The sequence below is a fragment of the Scomber japonicus genome, chromosome 20 (assembly GCF_027409825.1).
Source record: "Scomber japonicus isolate fScoJap1 chromosome 20, fScoJap1.pri, whole genome shotgun sequence".
Lineage (NCBI taxonomy): Eukaryota > Metazoa > Chordata > Actinopteri > Scombriformes > Scombridae > Scomber > Scomber japonicus.
The window spans coordinates 7,412,621-7,427,483 of NC_070597.1; the positions used below are offsets into that span (position 1 = coordinate 7,412,621).

A 14,863-nucleotide genomic window follows, 5' to 3' on the forward strand; every position below is an offset into this window, starting at 1 on the left:
CATCAATCAACACATTTTGGCCACGTAATAAACTCGACATCTACTGTATAATCAAATGTTGTATTATAGAATATTAGAATAGAGTTTCAGCAAAACTGTAGCACCCCTGGAGCACTTTTCTGCTGCAGAGATGATTATAGATGTAACACCAGCCGCCCTCTAATTGCTGGAGCACACCTGCATGCCACCACTTTGTTGTATATGGAGCCCTCGTCCTGCCTCCCTTTTATGATGGGATTCGCTGTTCAAATTATCCATTGCGTCTTTATTTATTAACAGTATTAATTATTTTCCAAGAAGGTCAAATTATTCATTTTTAAACCCAGTGCCATCATCAATTATCCATCACAAGGTTTTCCTCGGGCTGTGAAGCGTTGATGCCATGAAAAAAGGTTGAGTCGTACTGACAAATGAAGGTGCCACATTTTAATGAATGTAACTTTCATGGCCACACAGTTGCTGCCTTATTTATATTTGTCAAACTTAGAAACTTTTAAGGGTTTCCAGAGTCCCCGAGGACCGAGGACAGAGGAAGATAATGTGAGGGGGTGTACCTGTTTTAGCTGTGTTGGGATTTTTTTTCACCATGTTGGATTTTAAGATGAATTTCTGCTTTTGATAATTAAGTTGTTTAAATAGAAATGAAGTTCTGAGTCTCAGCTTCAATTTGAGGATGTTGCACCACATCAGATGAATAGTGTCCATAAAAAGTCCCCCAATTTTAGGGGACAGAAAGCTGAATCTCTACCATACCTTGTTGTGGAGCCAGCCGTCTTCACTTCGGTCTTATTTCAGGAGCTTTTTGCCTTCAGTCTGGTCTTCAGCAGAGAAACATATTATCTGATAGATTGAGGTTAGATGTCTGACCTAGACTTCAGAAACAATTAAAAAAACTCAGTAACTGCCCTGTCTGTGTTTTGGATCAATTGTCTTGCTGCACTGGCCTCAATTTGGGAGACTGTGTACAAAAGGTCAAACGTATTTAGCCTGAGACTGTATATGTGTGGACGTATGTGCTTTCTGATGATTGCAAGTTTTCAAGCACTCTGAGGACTGCACCAAATCAGTTAAATCAACGGAGACCACCTCCTGTGAGTGTTCAGCTGCCATGCATCATGTGACCCTGACTGATCGCTGTGCAATCAACACACACACACACACACACAGAGAGTAAACCAACTGCACATTTAAAACATGCCATAACCAAAAAAGGCAGAGACTGAGATTATCAGTATTTCGGCAGCTTGACGGGGTGACTGCCAACATGTCTGTCTGAATCGACCTCCCTCCTACCCTCTCTCAGAACTCAGCATGATGCATCTGACATCACAACAGGGCCCACACGTATAAATACTGTATGAGACTGTATGAGACTGTACTTAGGCCAAGTGAGCAGCAGCTATGTTCCAGACGGGGTGTCTCCATCACGCTTGCTCTCTCTTTCTCGCTCTCTCTCTCTCCCTCTCTTGCACACACACACGGTTATTTCTGCTCTACCACAAGCCTGTTGAGAGCTACGAGCATAAATCTGTACATCCCTGCTTCTAATTTGGCACATGTAAGAGCTGAAAGACAATTTGGCTTTATACCTAATAGACAGCTTCGTATATGATGTCTAAATGTCTTCATGAGACCACAGCTACAGTCAGTGTTAAATCAGCGGGATATAAAGAAAAAGACTTCAACATCAGAGAAGTTTTACCTTTTTTTTTTTCCACGTAAAATTTATTTAATTTACACTTTTTTAACAAAGAGGACATTATTGTTGTTACTGTTTGTGTGACATTTTGTTCCGATGGCGATAAATTGTCAAGAGTCCCAAGAGGTGTTGTGGCGAGGGTAGACGGAGACAGTGAACGCTGGGAGATCCAGCGGGGCCATGTCAGAGGTGTTATGAAAGGATTGGTTGTTCCCGGGTTTGCGTTGGTCACTTTTTGGGTTGGGCCGCCATGTAAAGAGCCACCATACAGTATAGAGCGCCTCCTATTGTGAGAGCCATGGTGGTGCGGTACAGTAGCTTGTCGGGAACTCCGCGCTTCAGATGGATGGGGACACCGTCTGATGTCTGAGAGAAGATGAGAAAGGAGGAGGTTTAGAGCAAGAACAATAACAAAAATCAAATAATGACGTATAATAAATAAGTTTTTCCTTGTAAAACAACTAAATCACTGTTTCTAACTAAGTCAGTACATATTTAATTGCAAAATGTAATAAACATTTTCAGACTGATAAAACTCCCCCTGCAAATGTGTTTGGAAAAACTAAATGATAATATAATAAAGAATAATAAAAGTTTCCTCCTCGTAATGTGGAATTTGTTTTGGAAGTCTGGAGTTTGTATAAATATTTGTACACATTGAAGACATTTACTTTAATAAAAAAAAAAAAGTTTTGCAATTAGAAAGTGCAGCTGTCACTATGGTAATTTGTATTTATTTGAGTGATGGCTCTGCCCAACTTCGCAGTCTCTTATTATTTCCCCTCAGTGCATCTCTGTTGATTAATTCTGAGCGGGGAAGCAGAAAGCCATTAACAGCAGAGCAAATAAATATCTGTCATCTCCTAATGCTGGAAAAATCTTCACATCTTTGATAGAGTTGACTAACCCAACCCAGGAGACAGACAGTTAAAGCACATCACTCGGAGTACTTCTTTGAATTGACAGAAGTTGAATCACTTTTAAACCTCTTTAAGTGTCACGATTAAGGCTCCGCTTATTGCCGCCTGTGTATTTTATTACCTGGAATATTCTCTGGAGGTCCGGCACCTTGTTTGCTCCCAAGTACTCCACGGTGGTCCCGGCCTCTGTCACCACCTTGGTGGGTGTGGCAAAGACCATGGCTGGTGACTCCACGGGCACAGTCGGCTTCAGCCCCTGTACACAAACAACCGTTTGGTCAAAAATGCAAAAAAAAGTTTGCTGATAATAACAACCGAAAGAATAACCTTTTTTTCATTTGATCAATTATTATTATAATTATACTGATTATGGGGCGCGCAGGTGGTCGAGTGGTTAGAGCGCATTCCATATACGCAGCCGACCCTGGTTCGAATCCTGGCCGGTGGTCCTTTGCTGCACGTCACACCCCCCCTCTCTCTCCCATGTTTCCTGTCAGTCTACTTCTATGCCAAAAAAATCTTTTTTAAAAAAGTTATACTGATTAAAGCTGCTTTAAGTACAATAAAATCTTGACTTTTGTGAAAATCCTACTGATGGACCTTACATATCATGTCTAAGGCAGTTAAGTCTAGTTTACAGAAGAGGAAGAAGAAGGAGCCGTCCTTCTGAAATGGATGCAGCAGAGAGGAAAGTGAAAGTGGAAATCGTAAGGGCTAAATAAAAAGGTGTAAAACTAAAGTAGAGAGCAAACTGGGTGAGAGAAACCATGCCCTTAGCTTAGTCTGGTGTGAAAGCAATTACAGGCATACAGCAGAACCAACATTACAATGGATGGCTTCAGGGTCAGTGAATGAAGCTGAGAGACATGAGATGTAAACTTTAAGACAATCAGCACTCAAGTATAAAAGTCCTTTCTCCCCTAAAAAAAATAAATCAAGAGCCCTGTTCCTGACAAATTACTTTATTACCTATTAAGTATCTTTATATTTTTAACATGTCTCTGAACCTATAATGTGTATCTAAGCTGTGGAAGTGGGCTCTGATCACCTGTTTGTAAAAGGCAGCAGCTCCAAAGCCTTTAATGACTTCATGCCGGGCGACCTCACTTCTCTTGTCATAAAAAACCTTAGAAAAGCTTTTTGAAGACAAAGCTTACAAGAAAAAAAAAAAAAAAACTGAGCATGCACTTGACTCTATGCAATTTGCCTACAGGGCACACAGAGGAGTAGAGGAAGCTACAATCACCCTACTTAGCATTTTGTATAAACACCTAAAGGGGAACAAAAAGCTAGATTGCTATTTATTGATTTTTCCTTCAGCCTTTAATACTATCCAACCCACCCTGCATGTTAGCTATGAGGCTGTTGGAGCATTTTAAGTTGACTCATAATCTGGTGGGTTGGATAATGGATTTTTTTTTTTGGACAACAGAACATGAAGGGTGAAACTGAGTGGCATCTTTTTATTTTATTTTATCAGATTCATTATTCTCTTTTACTGGCTCACTCTAGGGTTGTGTTGTCTCATCTTTACTTCTTTATTCTGCACACAAACGATGGCCAAAGTAATAATAAAGAACAGGACCATATGGAAATCTGCAGATGATTCAATCATTGTCAGTCTGCTACACGACGACGAGTCTAGCACGACCCAGTCATTGATGAGTTTGTCATCTGGTGTGACGAATCTTTCTTGGAAATAAAACACATCCAAGACGAATAAAAAAAAAAAAAAAGGATTTGATTGTAGATTTCTGAATTTATGCTTCAATCTGTGAGACTACAATCATTAAAAAGACCAGACTGTGGGCTGTGTGAAGTATCTCGGGGACAATAATAGAGTTGAAATTGGCCTTTGAGAAGAATTGTGAGACGGTGTGTAAAAGAGGGGACATCAGCGTTTGTTTTGTGTTAGAAAACAGTCCAATTTTCTCCCTGATGAAACCACGATGGCCCTCTTTTAACAGGCTTTTCTTCAAATCAATAATATTTTTCTTCTTTAATCTTTTTATTGTATTTCATTGTTTTCTACTTTTGTCGTGTTAATGTTGGCCTTGTTACTGCTCTCTGTATTGCACTGTCTTTGCTTTGTCTGTTAAAAGACTTAACCCTTAAACAGGCAACGTGCACCAGGAGATACAGACTCTTTAACCCTCCTGTCGTCCTCCCGGGTCAAACTGACCCAATCTGATTTGACAGTTCCTTCCTTCCTTCCTTCCTTCCTTCCTTCTTACCTCCATCCTTCCTTCCTTTCTTCTTTCCTTTCCTTTCCTCCCTTCCTTCCTCCCTTCCTTCTTTCCTTTCCTCCCTTTCTTCCTCCCTCCTTTCCTTCCTTTCTTTCTTCCTTCTCTCCTCCCATCCTTCCTCCTCCCATCCATTCTTCCTTCTTTTCTTCCTTTCCTTCCTCCCTTCAATCTTTCCTTTCCTCCCCTCCTTCATTCCTTCCCTCCTTTCCTTCCTTCTTCCCCCCTTCCTGACTCAACGACAACAGGAGGGTTAATAAGGGCAACACATCCTGGTGGAGATACGACTCATAAAATCCAAAATATATTAAAAATATGAGTGGAAATGTTTTACTTTACAAATGACAAAATAATAATAACAAAATAAATGATAAAAAAAATTATAAAAACTAGTAACATCAAATTAGGATTTTTTACATCTAATTTTCCACTCCTGCCTGTTTAAGGGTTAAAAAGGTGTTATATAAATACAGTTATTATTACTTTCCCCTTGGTAACCCTCATCTTTAAAAAAAAAAAAAAAGCTAAAAAAGAAGTCTCTAAACCAAATTGTCAAGTGGGCTCGTGAAGTTTATTGGTGACTCTCAACTCCTACAGCTGCAGCGTAAGGCGAGCTCTACTTTTTCAGGACGCAGCAAATTCCTGCTTATTCACTCCGTCTGTCCGGGTTCGTGGCCCCGGCCCCCCAAAGTGGAGAACAAACCACACACAAACACACACAGACACACACAGACACACACACACACACTTTGCTTCTATACCTGCTGCAGTGGTTACTACCAAACGAAGCTAGTGCGAGATGCTGCACTTCGCCCATGCATGGCACTTTAAGCTTTTTTGAGTGAGTGGGTGGATGAGTGAGCGAGCGAGTGGAGGAGCACTTTGTTATGACCTTCTTATGTGTTGTTGTACTGATACTATTTTTGATACGATGATGATGATACTTGTTTTAATGTAATTGATTTGATGTGTATATAAAGCTGAATCTTGCCTCTGCACAACAAATGTACTCTTTGGTATTCATAAAAGAAACCTTGAACCTTGATTCATCTCTACTTACAAGTTATTTCCTTATTTGTGAGACTGTTCAAATAATTATGATTATTCTAGAGATCTTATTATAGGACTAAAAAAAATATACAAGATTAGAGTTTTTTTTAACCCTCCAAAATCAGCATTAAAACATGTTGTATTCAACATATAAAATGTTCCTGGGTAATAAAATAGTGATCGTCTTTTTTTTAAATCATACAGAAAGATGAATCAAATGTTTATAAATGAGTGACGGGGAATTATGAATGTGAATTGGTGTCGAGACTAATTATGAGTCAGAATATGAACAGTATGTGAGGGTTAAGTAGCAGTTCAACACTACAAACTTCAGCGTATTAACAACTAGGCCTACTTTTGTCTAAAGCTGTTAAGTGTTAAATCTATAAAACAATATCACAGTATTTTATAGGGTTCCTACTCTACTACACCCTTAAAACCTGTAGACACCTGAAGGCTGAGGTGAGGATTAGTCTCTCTTTTAACCCTTAAACAGGCAACGTGCACCAGGAGATACAGACTCTTTGACTTTCGTGTTGTCCTCCCGGGTCCTTCCTCTGTCCTTCCTTCCTTCCTTCCTTCCTTCCTTCCTTCCTCAGATCTAAGTTCAGCTGTTAGGGTAAATGTTCCCTCCTTCTGTCCTTTCTTCCTCCCTCCTTCCTTCCTCCCCTCCTTCCTTCCTTCCTTCCTTCCTTCTGTCTGTTCTTCCTCCCTCCTTCCTTCCTCCCCTCCCCCCTCCTTTCCTTCCTTCTTCCCTCCTTTCTTTGCTTCCTTCCTTCCTTCCTTCCTTCCTCCCTCCTTCCTCCCTTGCTTCCCTTCCTTCCTTCCTTCTTCCCTCCTTTCCTTCCTTCTTCCTCCCTTCCATCCTTTCCTTCCTTCTTCCCTCCTTTCCTTCCTTCCTTCCTTACTTTAGGTGCAAATGACATAACTAGTAAGGATTTTTTACATCTAATTATCCACTCCTGCCTGTTTAAGGGTTAAGCTTTTTGCTATATTCTTTTTCTTTCCTTTATAACACAGAAATGTCAAATCAGTGTGATCTGGACCGATGATTTCGCTAATAAACTACACACTCATTCCTTGATGCCGTTCTACTTTTCAGACAGTAAACAATGTTAAGTAGGTAAGTAAAGATCAGAGGTGCACTCTTGTTTTAAGGGAAGTATGAATTTGCCTCGTTAATATCCTCTCACTTGGAGGAAGCTTCTCACCCACCTTGGTTGGAAAGATAATTGGGAGACCCATTAGCTTGTTAGCGAGTGTGTGGAGGTGGAGGCAGATGGAGCAGGGAAATGAAATCCGACACGTGAAAAACCGCAGAAGCACTGACACAAGATTGTTTTTACTTGACATTTAAAAAAGGGGACATATTTTGCTTTTTCAGTTTTTTTTGTTTTTTTGTTTTTGTTGTATACTGGTATGATGTCAGTTTCTTGACCTGTGAATCCTGTGTCCCCTTTAAGGCTTTACTAACCATGTTTGCATTATGCCAGAAATACAGAGAAGATTCCTAGTATGTCATTTTTATAGCCGCTCTTGTGTCATGTGCCCATAGTGTCAAAGACATGCAGGTTAAGAAAACTTGAAATTCAAGCGAGGAGGCAAACAGGAGGATAAATTTGAGCATTTGAGATATGACGCTAAAGCAGCATGCTCACAATCAGCTGCAAGATTCATGTCTGATGATAAGACCTAGCAGCTGGTTGGAAGAGAAGGGTAGTTTGTGAGGAAAATTGCAGAGAGAAAGTTTAAAGGTAGTGGGGGCTCATTTTTAGAAGGGATGATTGAAGAGAAAACGAGGAGTGTGAAGAAAACTCAAAATGTGGCACGAATCACGATGATACAAAGAGATGGAGCGGAGAAGATGGAGAAAGAAGATGTGAAGAAGTCAGGAGAAAAGCAGAGAAAAGAAACCGTGAAAGCCAAACTTCAAATCGAAGACGGCACAATTGATTGACTGATCGATTGATTAATTGATTGGACAGCCTGTCTATTAACCTGTGTCAATCGATCTGCCACGCATGGGCTGGGATAGGCGACCCTGAGAGGATAGATGGAGGCTATGTCACATGACCTGCTTTACAAGGTGATGATTATTACGTGTGAAAAGCTGAAGCTGCCAAGATAATAGTAAGAAAAGAGACGCTGTGAGCAATTAATCCAGATCAGATGCAAAAGAGCTTAAAAGCAGCCTAACCACACCTTCATGAAATAACAAAGAGGCTGTTGCAGTATAAAAGGACAGAGGAGCAATAATAAAGGTCACATCTGGCAGATGTGCAGAGAGGCCATTGGCTATAAAGTCACATGAAGGCTAAACCAACAGATAGGAAATAACCTTTCAGTATAAAGGTTAAATAAAGGTTCTGTCTGTGATAAGGCAAAGACGCAAAAGGGGAATTAAACACGTAAAGTGAAAGAGGGAGGCTACACCCAATTAAAACAGTGCAATAAATGACATCGAGCCTCACTACATGTCAGTAAACAATTACTTGCTGTGTGAAGATAAAGTGGAGTAATGGTGACCGGAGCAGAGACTGAAGCTAAACTACCTCTGTGTTCTGTCTGTTCTTTGTTTTGGTGGCTGCACGTGCACGCTAGTCCCTCTATGTCCGTCTCCAAGGTGGCAGCTGTCTCTCAGATTCTCCCAAATTACAGCTAAACTAAAGATAACTAAAGATAAATTACACTAAAATATGTTTCTGTAGATCTGAGGTGAGAAATGGCCATACAGTAACCTCCATGTTTAAGTGTGTAAGTTTGAGTATATGACATATTTATATTGGTCTGAGATGTTAGTGCTGTAGTGTCACATCTAATGGTTAAATATGGACTCCAACTTTAACTAAATATGTGCCAGTGATTTCATAATAACGTAACCGCGCCACCTGACGGACATGGGGGAAAATGTGACTGGGATTAACGCTGGAAATTCTCCTGCACGTCTGTCTGTAGTTTGTCTAATGAAAGAAATGCAATATCTACAGATGTGTGTAATATCTTACATATACTTAGTTGAAGAAAGACGTAGCTGTCCCTGTCAATCAGTCCCTTCAAGAAGGTTTTTAGTGATTATTGCAGCCAAAAATACTCAGTTTAGCAGCAGTTATTCTCAAAAAGTGAAATTCACAGTATCTTATGGCCTTCTTTTGCAATAAAATTACAAGAATTAGGAAAAATTGCAAGCAAAAGAAAATGTTTTTTTTTCAACTACCAATGAAGAGCCATATGTAATCATTTAAAAAGCACACTGCATATCACAGAAACTTCTATATTTCACATTTATTTCAAAGTTATGTACGAAAGAAAATACTGTACTTGATTTCTATTTATAAGCCTTTAATAAATGACCTTGAAATTAGCACCAAATAAAATCAGTCAATAAGCATAGAAAAATATAGTTTAAATTGCCCATTTTTATATTTGAGGTAGATTATGTCAACTTATCAGCCCTGATATCGACATTAATAGCTAGATCAGGTATCGGATAATGAGGCCGATCTATTCACTTTAATTCTATGTTTGCGATGCGTGCTACGTCATGCGTCAGCAGCAGGCCCACAACAAACACATAGAGCAGACATGGGCGCCAGTCAATTTCCACATATCAATAAATTGTTAAAATGGTGATGAAGCAAGCGAACCATTGCTGCATCTAAATTACTGACTTTATGTTGCTGTAAGCGCAATAAAAGCTACCAGAGGCTACTTACTTGTAATATCTGAAAAGGAAGAAAGAAGGATTCATCATTTTAATAATAAGTAACAATTGACTACATTTATATCTATGTGTTAGTTTGTTACATTTTGTTTTACAAAGTAAGGAAATGATGTTTAAGTCAAACCTCCTGCCATTAGTCTTCACCACGTAGCGAAGTTTACAGTTTATTAATTCAACAATGGTATCAGATCGGTATCAGATATCAGTGAATACGCAAAGCCCAGGTATCGGTAAAATTAGCATTGAATAAAATCTGTCAATATGCCTATTTTTTATATTTAAGGTAGATTATGTCATGTCGTTATGTATGCAAACCTTATTTAGGAAAAATTTGGTAATTGTTGATATTATTTTTTGTTAGCTAATGAGATCTGTCCATCTTCCCCCTGAATGCTCGCCTGAAAGCACCGTGATGACCTAAATCACCAAAATGCAACAATTGGTCCAAATCACAAGCGGTCTGTAGATTTGGCCATTTTATGCTTATATTATGGTAATTCATCAAAAACATTGTGATATGTATATTGGTCTTACTTGGTGGAGATCAATATAAATGAGTAGAAAGAAGAGAAGAAGAGAATAAACTACCAACACACAACATAAATACGACATTGTCAGTGATGTTACTTTGAGAATCTGTTTTTTTAGGTTGAAAACAAATGTATACGTAAAAATCCAGCTGACTTCAAAGAAGATATTAATATAAATTGTACATTTTGCACAACTTGAAACTGTGCCCTATCTTTTTTGGCATTGCTAATATTCTAAAAAAATATGGAAAGATGTCTCCAAATTAATTACTGATCATTTGTACAAGGATTTTTTGTTATTTCATGAAAATGTTATATTTGGATTTTTTAACTATGACAAAAAATGAGGAAAAGACACATGTCATAAATCTATTGATTATCATAGCCTGATTCTATTTACACAACAAGAAGGCCATAAAAACATTGAACATATATGTTGCCTGTAAAGTATGTGATTAATAAATGTTTTTAATTAATGTATCTCATTTCTTATTTATTTGTCTCTTCATATGCAGTTCCCCATGACTACTGTTTGTCTTTTTTATTGTGAAAATGTTTGAAATGCGCAATGATCTGTTAAATGAAGACCAATAACGGGTGTGTGTAGGGGGGGATTACAAGATTAAAATTTTGATAATTTTGTGGAAGAAGAAAATTGTAATTGTGTCAATAATGGAAAAAATAGGGGAAAATATTTTTTGTTTTATCAAAACTGAAGATGACTTTAGGGGACATTTCTGGAGAGTAAAATCACTGAATTGAGGTTGAAATGGAGTTCAGATGAGGTCAGCTGATACAGTTTTTATCTAAGGGGTCAAACAGTACATTGATTCAATTCGATGTCCCTTTAATCCAAAGGAGAATCCAAAGAAGAAAAGTAAAATATAGTTTTTTACTTTTCTTCTGCAAACCACAAGATTAATATTTGATTATTTGTACAAGATAATTTTGTGGAGGAAGAAAATTGTAATTGTTGTGTATATAATTTAAGACTTTTTATGGTGTGTCTGAACTTTTTAAGAGTTATTTTACTATATAAAGACAGAAAATGACTTTAGAGGACATTTCTGCAGAGTAAAATCACTGAGTTGAGGTTGAATTTGAGTTCAAATGAGGCCAGCTGAAGTTACTTAAGCACACAACCGAGTAAATGAACAGATGACATAATAACTCCTATTAATACAAGCTATTTTTCATCTTAGAAAACAATTAAGACACATAACTCCTACATGTAGCCGTCCTTTAAGCTCATTTATGTGCTTTTAACCCCCTATTATTAGCGGCGGTAATGTGGCTCGTTATCCGGTGACATGAAGGTCATCCTTCCCAGTTACCGGCTCGCTCTCTGACCGACACCGACACTCACCTGAGGGCTGTAAGCCGTCGAGGAGGAAGACCCCGTCAACTTCTGGGTGAAACCGCTGAATTTGTAGTACATTTTTATAAACTGAAGGGCAGCGGACTACGTGTTATCCACAACAAAATCACCCGGTGAAAGAGAGAGCTTCCTGCTGCGACCGTCGACGGAAAGTGACGACAGAGGTCAGGTGGCCGGAAGTGGGAGGTGCTGTGCTGCAAGAAGAGGCACATTAGGAGGAGGCACATTAGGTAGATTCAATTACACTAAAACTCAATACTTAACTGATTATAACTGTGGGATGGATTAGATTAGGGTAATGTGGTACACTTTTTGTAATTCTGACTTGTTTTCCATATTTACATATGAATCCAATACATTATATCAACACCTAAATATCTTTCCTTTTTATCAGAAGAACATTTTAATTTAGTAGGCCTACAATTTTTAGGTTAAAAAACTAACAGTCTGTATGTTCACATGTGTAATTTTAAACAATATGACTTACACAGTAGGCATATGCTAGTTATCTTCAAAATAATTAAATAGAAAAATAAATAAATGCACTGGAGCTTAATTGTCCTGCATTAGTCAATGTCCCACATTACCCTAATCCACCCTACTTAATGCATTGATCGTTTAGAAACAGTAATTTATGTGTTTTAGCACATAAAATAATAATAATAGAAAATAGAAATAAATAAATAAATAAAAATAGGAAGATGACCAGATACCAGCGGTGGAAAGTTAATATGTACATTTACTCAGGTACAATTTTGAGGTACTTAAAATAGATAGATAAATAGATAGATAGATAGATAGATAGATAGATAGATAGATAGATAGATAGATAGATAGATAGATAGATAGATAGATAGATTGATTGATTGATAGGTAGATAGATAGATAGATCCTTCACAGGAAATTGCAGCTGCTTAAGATGGGCACACGTAACATCACATAGAAACACATCTCTGACTATCCAATAGAAAAAACTAAAAACTTATGACTAAAAATTACCCAGAAGTTGTACTAATGAAATAAATATATGTATATACATGTAATAAATAATAATAACATACTCTGTGTGCAAAAAGTATTTCCATTTGATGGTACTTTATACTTCCACTCCACTACATTTCAGAGGGAAATATTGTACTTTTACATTTATTTGACAGCATTGATCCCACTTAAAATCAAATTTAGGCTATTGACTGAGAGATTTTATATAGATAAATAATGAAAAATGTTGATGACAATATCTTATATGCATTTTTACTATAGCGGGTCCTTTACTGCCTTAACTTTTTAAATTGAATAGTACAATGACGATATAATTGAATTGTTGATGAAATATGCAGAGGACATTTTTAAATGCTATTAATGTCTGCAGGTTTTCCCCATAGGCTGCATAAAGCCTCTGTTAATCAAGTTATTGCATCTGCTAAACCTTTATGCTGTGAGTGCACAGAAATTGGCGAATCAACGTTTTTATCATTTGGATTTTTATAATGCAGGTTTTGGCAGTAGGGAAGTCAGAGGACACTGGACAGAGAACACAGAATGATTTTCCTCATAAAATACCACATTTTCATATGTTAAACCATTTATTCAGCACAAGGGTAATTTATTAGATCCACTCAACCCCAATCAAAAATCACTCATATGCTACCGTGTGGCAGACAAACTTGGCGTCTAACCCTGTTTACAATCACAAAAACACATGGAGACTGGGGGAAAAACTAACAAATCAAAGGAAAAACTAAATAAATAACTGGAGAAACAGATGCTCCCATACAGGGCAAGAGAGGTAACTGAAAATTATGTCAATCATTTGCTTTGCCCTTTGCAATCACAGTGTCTGAACCTAACTGTAAATCTATAGGAAATGTTTTCAGAAAGCCAAAACTAGTCTTTGTTCCACCAGTAGAGATTTGGAGACTTGAATATTTTTTGCAAAAGAGCAAAAGAGCCTTATGTTTATTTTAATTTTAATTTGACACTCATTTGTGCATTTTTATTCAACTTTAGATGTACATGGAAGAAACATAATAGGAGGGATTTGCGTTTTTTCATAAAAATGTGCTACCTCATTTATGTTTTATTTATGGTTACATTGTGCCCCTTTATTTTTTTCTAGTTTTCTCTTTGCAGTTTGTTGTTTTCATAATTTTTTCTTAGCTGTAGTTTTATTTTTTTCTGTTACTTCAGTGGTTTACTGTAATATGTGATCATGTGTTTTATTCATTGAAACCAAATTATATATATTGTAAAAAGTGAACCCAGTATGCATTCTATTATTTGACCCAAGCTTTAGCTAAGATTTGTCACAAATGTATTGTTTCTTGTATAAACTATGTGTTTATGACATTCAAAAGATACACAAGCTATCACCAATCAATAACTGTGACATGTAGGTTCAAAAAGAGCAAAGCAGATTGTAACAAGCTTTAGTTTGGGTAAATAACCCAACAGTAAAATAAGAAAATAACACTAAACTGACTCCAAATAATCCCTAGTTTTGAGTGGCTTTCTGAGGAACATTAACCCAGTGTTGTGTTAGATTTATATTTATCCAAACTTGGTAAAAATTTCTACTTTAGTGATTTTAAGTATGCACAAAAATCTTGTACGGTGCTGAATGAGCTGACTGAGGACACTTGATTACTGATGCATGTGCACGCTCAAAACATTTGAACCCTGAGAGAGCAGCGCAGCAGCAGCCGTTTGTGATTCTGAGTGGATGTAACCTCATGACATTACTTTGTGAACCAGACTGAGGCAAAACGCTCATCATAGTGTGAATCTGATGAGAGCACTGAATGCCCCTGCCAATTGGCTCAGGTGTTCCTCAGACTGAATGTTACGTTCCACTGCCTACAGGAGACCCAGAGGTGTACACAGAGTATCATTACAGGGATCAAGCTCTATCAGCCAAAAGTAACTTATTCACATCTCTAAGTCATATGATATTGTTTTAGTTCACTGAAGATCCCTGTCAGACATGTTTTAAAGCATTAATACTCTAATTTAAATAATAATTTGTGTCCAATGTGTTTTTTTCCATTAAGTTAAATTAATGTACCAAGTAAGAAAAACCTCTCTAACTAATTTAAAAAATAAAAAAGTCCAAAATAAATGAATATGCAAATATTTAAAATGTCTGAAGTTTAACTACTAGACACAAAATGTCCTCTACTTCACTGTAAAGTCATCTTCAGTGTGCTGTTTGTGCACTGGAGGCTTCAAGTTTCTTCATCACACTTGTGTAAGTTTCATAGTGGACCACAAGTGATTTCCACTATCTAGATGTGTTGTCATAAATCATCCTTATACTCTAAGT

General features: G+C 37.4%; 1 protein-coding gene across 1 annotated transcript; it reads right to left on the reverse strand.

Annotated features, from left to right (window-relative positions):
• Window positions 1-1,703: 1,703 nt before the first annotated feature.
• On the reverse strand, window positions 1,704-11,687 carry LOC128381761 (cytochrome c oxidase subunit 7A-related protein, mitochondrial). Its single transcript, XM_053341798.1, has 3 exons — window positions 11,530-11,687; window positions 2,741-2,875; window positions 1,704-2,065 (listed from the first exon to the last, which is right to left on the reverse strand). The coding sequence occupies exons 1-3, from the start codon at window positions 11,599-11,601 to the stop codon at window positions 1,928-1,930; spliced, it is 345 nt and encodes a 114-aa protein (XP_053197773.1). The 5' UTR covers window positions 11,602-11,687; the 3' UTR covers window positions 1,704-1,927.
• Window positions 11,688-14,863: the final 3,176 nt, after the last annotated feature.